Raw genomic sequence first — 6,197 nt, forward strand, 5'->3', positions numbered from 1 at the left:
CAGATATATATATATATCTGTTCATAGCAGTAGCCAGAAATAAAAAAAAATAAATAAATGTTAATATGATGCTGATTGTAGAAAATAAATATCTTATCAAGCATGGTCAGAACTGCTTGGACTGTAGTCGGTGTGTGAAACATGAGGACGGTACAAGTACAGGCGTTTCTTTATGCAGACGATATTGTGCTGGTGACAGACTCTGAGGAAAAATTGTAACAGGCCATTATAGAATGGCAAGAGGAACCCACCCGCAAAGGAATGAGTATTAACAACCGCAAGTGCAAAGTTATGATTGTTGCCAGAGATGAAGTAGACGTGGGCAATGTACAAATAGTGTGCAATGATGAAGTATTGGAAACAGTGGACTTCTATTCCTACCTAAGAACAATTTTCAATAAATCTGGCTAAATAAATCAAGAAGTGTCCAATAGAATAAATAAAGCAAATAGTATTTACTACCAGATATGCAATACTATTGTGGGAAAGAGCACCCTCTTTAAGCAGGTAAGGATATCAAGCTCCATATCTTTAAAGCAATATATCTTCCAACACTATTATAAGGAAGTGAAAGTTGGGTCACCCAAGAGAAGCACATGAGCAGGATTACAGCTGCTGAAATACAATTTTAGCGAAGAATATTGGGCAAAACTAGGAGAGATGAGATAAGGAATGAAAGAATAAGAGAAGAACTTCAGATCCCCTCAGTAAAATCAGTGATTGAATACTGACAGCTCCGACAGTATGGACACACTTGTAGAATGTGGGAGGACAGAGTGCCAAGAAAATGTATGGAGGCGAGGCTGACTGGTAGAAGACCACGAGGCAGAACTAAAAGGATCTATATGGAGCATATCCTACGACTAGGTCTGGAAAGAGGAAAAACGCTGGTTCAGATGAAGATGCTTGGCATAGACAGAGATGTGTGGACCAAGTTGTCAGAGGCTCCTCCACCCTGAAAGGCACTTAAGGATGAGAAAGAAGATTTACTTTGCTAAGATATTACTAAGATCAATTTACTTTGCCATTATTAAGAAAATGTAAAAACATTAATTAATTTTCACCCTTTTTCACTTTTTTTAACAGCTGAACAACGTTTCGAGTTTATAAGAACAGGATAACAGGTAAAAGAAACGTTGTTTAGCAGTAAAAACAAAGAATAAAGAAGTTAAAAAGGATGAAAATTAATTTCTTGAAAATAAATACAATAAAGTTAAACAAATAAACCCATTGGAATTTTAATTGTAACAATAAAGCTAATTAATTTATATTAAAATAATAAAATATATTACAAAACCATTGGGCATTATGATCACTAAACAAAATAACTTACTATCAACTAAAGATTTTTTTTTTAAACCTACACTTAGCCATTGAGCAGTATCTAAAGCATCTAGCAAAAGTGGTCGTAAAGTTGAAATTTCTAACTGAGTTAAGAAATCTATCCCTGCATGACGTCCTCCACTCTTCAAAAATGTATCAGCAGAAGATCTAGCTTTAGAAATTCTTAAATCCCATAAATCCTAAAGAAAAAAATAAAGATATGAAAATTAATACAAACTACAAGATTAATAATGATTCTTGCCAAGGTAAAATTGAGACCACATGCCTAGTCATGGTGTAAATTTCTAGTTACAAATAATTGAAAAATATTGAAAGGTAATTTACAAATATTGGTGCTATGAATGATACCTTAATTAATGTCTTAATTTTTTCAGCATTATCAATGTCTTGTCCAGCAGTTGAAAAGACCAAATGCGCAATGCTCATATAATGATCACTTGGCATTTTAGTAAACAGCCTAAACGACAAATTTTCATTAAATTTTAATCTAAGGAATAAAAAAGAAAAAAATCACAGAATACACAACACATACCGACTGTTTTTTTCTTCTTCAAGTTTACCTTCCAACAGGTCTAGGTCCATCCATTCTGGTGCTATTATTGTGCATTTTTCTTTCTTTCTAAGTGTGATAGCAACCCAAATTGGAACTGAAACAGGAATTCCGGCTCGAAAAGGTCCTATGTCTCCAGCAATTAAATGTATTCGTCGCATATCACTAAACTTTGGTATAATAGAAATATGCTCCTGCTCTGCCATAAACTCTATTTCTGCAGGATCCATTACTTATCATGGCTATGAAACAGAATGATAAAATTGTACAAAGAAATTTAATAACTTAATAACTACGAAGCATGTAATCACAATTCAGCTCTCGATCATAACCGCCAAAATGTAATTCACACTGCCAACTTGATTAAACCGGGGTTATAACATTTGCCACATATGTTCCTGCATCATCTGATTCTGTATGTTTAACAACAGCTGCTTAAGAAAACAGTCGAAATGGTCAAACTGATTAACATCAAACAAATTGGTATGTTTATTGTAATCGTATCTTATTATTTCAACCAACTATCTATACAGATCTATATATAAATGATCGCTAGTGTCTTAAAATAGTATACTTATAGGACTGTTTGTATTTTTATATTTGGCCTTAGTGTGGTGACTTTCACAATTGCATCTTGATGTTTAACAGAAAAACCTATTCATTTGTTTTATTAAATGTTTTAGCAACCAGGATTCTTCAATGGACAATTATTCCGAAATGAAAACCTAAATCAGAGCTAATCAGTGAGATTGTTGCTGTTGATTCTTCATTTATGGGGCACACGATTCGGTTAATTTAAGTTTTATAATGGCAAGCGTTGTTGATCAGACTCCAACTACTGCTGAAAACACTTCAAATCTTCTATCTCCCAAGAAAGATCCTGCTATTCCAACAGTTGATTATTCAAGCATCCGTGCTAAGGTTCGTGAATAACTTAATTGAAAATAATATTCCCCTTATGAAAGCTAAAATTTGTATTACAGTTTTTAAAATTAAGTGATATCAGTTTATTTTAACCAACATTATGTATTGTGTAATATTGCACCTATGATTTGACAGCTGTGATGACTCATTGATGTATCTCACTTTTCCTTTTTCAATTATTTTATAATTTGATTGGTTGTTATAGACATGTCTTGTAAGCCCAACATCCGAGCAATATGACTTACTTCAATGTAAATTAAAAGAAAGAATTGAAAATGGCCGAGGCGAAACTATTTTTGAAGTTGGAATTGGGGAAGGTTTGTTTCTTTCTTTTCTCTTTCTGTTATTCTGATTAATTACTTTGTTAATCTATTAGAATTCTAACATCTTAATTTCTTTAATATTTTAAGATGGAGGTGAATCCGGTTTAAGTCCAGACGAGTATGATGCTGCGGTTGCTACTCTACAATCATTAGCATCCACTCTAGATGCAGATTGTGTTTTATTGAGAAATAAAAAAGGTGAAGAAGGAATCACGGGGCAATATTTAGTAAGGAAAAGGGTCATAGAACAAGATTTTCTTGAAATCAGGTATGAAACTATTTTATTATTGAGTACTGGTTTCATTTGGTTGGTTCTAACATTTCTGTATTAAAATATTTTGTCCTAGTTTACAACTGTCACCTGATGTGGTTGGTGGGCATGTACTCACTTATACATAAGGAGAAAGTGGTTGACCATAGTTGTCAGTGTTGAAGTTGACAGCTGTAATCACATTATAGCAGTGATTATAACAATCTAGGTTATAATCCCCAACTATAGAATATTACGAAAAAGTGAGTACATGCCCACTTTTATGTAGAATGACACTTGTGTGCTGTTGGCAAATAATAAAGTATTATTCTATCACTATTGCTCGATTTCTGGGGATAGAGGTGCAGGAACGGTAATGTTCGTGAAAGTATTTTCTTCTCCAAACATTCTTTTGAGTTTTCTTAGATTCAGATAAATTATAAGGGCATTTTTTATATAGTATTACAGATCTTTCGAAAATGACTTGTCTACTGAGATTCACTAATCAAAGAAAAACAAAGATGATTTTCCCTTGAACTTTGTTGGTGGTTTAGAGGAGTTTTTAATAGTTTGTTTATTATTATCATTATCACCTATTATTTATCATGCTTTTTAGTTGAAATAATATATAAATTTGTTGAATATAAGGTTTTGCATTATCACCAGGTATGTCACGGCATAACAAGTGTAGCTCGGATTCATTCTGAGTGATGATTACTTAAAGTATTGCCTGGTTAGTTTCTCTCAGTACAGCTCATTGGTTGTCTGTTATACCTGTATTAATTATAATTAATTAAATATAGAACTAGTTTTTCTTTATGCGACTGATTGGCAGTATGTATATTTGTTTATTTAACTGAATATTTAAGAAATAAACTTATATACAAATAATAATTTTGATTAGATGGCATTGTGGAAATAAGAAGTTTCAGTCTGATCAAAATTGAAATGAATCTTGAATGCGTTTGAAATTCAATTTGAATGATACAGGGAGACATTGTTTGATTAAAAAAGAACTATAAATGAATTTGGATAGAATTTAAACAAAAACTTAATATAAAATTAATTTTAGCCCCGTATGTTCTTTGGGATTCTTAATCCATGCTTGTATGATTTGGAAACTGCAAAAAAAATCTTTTCCCACCTGATTCTTGTCTCCATGATGGTTAAGATCTGTTGTATTCTATCACCATTGAAGCAAAGATTGAACAAGATATATTGTATAAAATGTATTATTTTATCAATGAAGGTCAGCTAGTCCTTTCCTCATAGTCTAAAGCTGAAAGATGTAAACATTTTCTATTGTGTTTTTTGTATTAAATTATTAATGAAGGTCATTTCAAATAGTTTTTTTTTCATTTAACATTTAGATCTATTAACAGAAAAAGAATACCTTAGTTTTTTTTATTTTCATTATAAAAGCTGGATTCTGTTCCACTATAAAAAGTTAGGAAGATAAATAATCTATAAATATAATTTCATGAAATAACTTAGTCATTATTAAGCTCTTCTTAAAAATTAAATGATAGTATTAAATTAGCTGTGCCCCACAGTTTGATCTATGTTAAATTTGGATTATGTGTGGCCATTATATTTAAATAATTGAATAACATCCAAAATTTATGTGCAAAAACAAAAGGACCAATCATTAAAAAAAAAAACTGATGGTAAAAAGCGTTTTCAGTTTGACGGTTGTTTTAATTATAAGGAAAAATACAAAATATAATATTTGTTTATTCTGCATTATTTTGAATAAAAATCATGAGAAACAGATGGTACCTTCAACAGCTGCACAAAAATAATTAAATGCAATAAATACTAATAACTTGTTTATTGTATTAAGTATATTAATCCTCAAAGGTATGAAATTACTTTTAAAATAATGGTTTATATAAAATGTTGTAAATTCTCATTTCTTGCAGATATTTTCAAGGAACAGGGCAGGATCAAAGTCTCAATAAAACTGCTAAAACTACTTTGTTCCTATTTTTCTTGTTTCCCATTAAAAATAGAAAGGTTCTGTTAAATATTTCTATAAATATAATACATTATAAATAGTCTAAATAAAACAAAAAGAATTTTTAATATTGCTTTAGTAGTATCCGAAATTAGCACATTCAAACGAACAAACTCTTCAATTTTTTTATTTAGATAGATTTAATCCATTCAATTGACTTTTAAAAATATAAAATAAGTAATTTACAACATATAAATGTTAACTAGACAGGAGCTTTTTTCAGTTTATATCGATTATGCCAATTATATATATGTGTCAGCAGATTGGTCCTGTTCTCCTCTAGTAAGTCTAGATTTGAGGCTTCATTTTTTTCAAAGTCTAATAGGTTGCCACCCTGTTATGGGTTTATTTCCAACATAAATTCCTCTATTTAACTTCACCATGCAAGGCCAGGTAATATGTGAAATATCATACAAGAGGTATACATAAAAATAAAAATGACTAAAAACAAAATAATATATTTGAACTTCCTCCTAACGCTTTTTATTCAAATGTGTATTTAATATTTTCTCATTAAATTACAAATTTAAATTCTCAAAAATTTACAAAAATAAATTACTCTAAATTCTCACATTTTTTTTTAATGTATTTTATTTTTTTATTTGTTGATATTTACAACTGTATAAAAAAAATACAACCAGTAAATTTGATCATAATGACATAATGATATGATACAGGATGTAGAGAAACTACCCAGTAGTAGAACTCTAAAAACATTTTACAATATAAGGTCACGAGGCCATCTTTTCAGGCGCCTTGGAGGATTGCCAGGAATGGAAGAGGAAGCAA

General features: G+C 30.6%; 2 protein-coding genes across 7 annotated transcripts in view; one reads left to right on the forward strand and one right to left on the reverse strand.

Annotated features, from left to right (window-relative positions):
* The window catches only part of Psf2 (DNA replication complex GINS protein PSF2-like protein), a 38,436-nt gene extending 36,296 nt beyond the window's left edge, over positions 1-2,140 (reverse strand). For all 5 annotated transcript variants that reach the window (XM_067050976.1, XM_014421307.3, XM_067050969.1 and 2 more), the window contains exons 1-3: positions 1,877-2,140; positions 1,693-1,801; positions 1,365-1,523 (exon numbers count right to left, since the gene is read on the reverse strand). In XM_067050976.1, coding sequence (XP_066907077.1) covers positions 1,365-1,523; positions 1,693-1,801; positions 1,877-2,124 — 516 coding nt within the window. In that variant the 5' untranslated portion in view covers positions 2,125-2,140. The remainder of the gene's footprint in view (positions 1-1,364; positions 1,524-1,692; positions 1,802-1,876) is intronic.
* A 123-nt stretch (positions 2,141-2,263) lies between these two features.
* GTPBP1 (GTP-binding protein 1) overlaps positions 2,264-6,197 on the forward strand; it is a 17,864-nt gene continuing 13,930 nt past the window's right edge. For both annotated transcript variants that reach the window (XM_014421296.3, XM_014421297.3), the window contains exons 1-4: positions 2,264-2,377; positions 2,578-2,815; positions 3,024-3,135; positions 3,229-3,409. In XM_014421296.3, coding sequence (XP_014276782.1) covers positions 2,702-2,815; positions 3,024-3,135; positions 3,229-3,409 — 407 coding nt within the window. In that variant the 5' untranslated portion in view covers positions 2,264-2,377; positions 2,578-2,701. The remainder of the gene's footprint in view (positions 2,378-2,577; positions 2,816-3,023; positions 3,136-3,228; positions 3,410-6,197) is intronic.

The sequence above is a fragment of the Halyomorpha halys genome, unplaced genomic scaffold (genome assembly GCF_000696795.3).
Source record: "Halyomorpha halys isolate HHAL.00 unplaced genomic scaffold, Hhal_1.1 Scaffold312.1, whole genome shotgun sequence".
In the NCBI taxonomy this organism is placed as follows: Eukaryota; Metazoa; Arthropoda; class Insecta; order Hemiptera; family Pentatomidae; genus Halyomorpha; species Halyomorpha halys.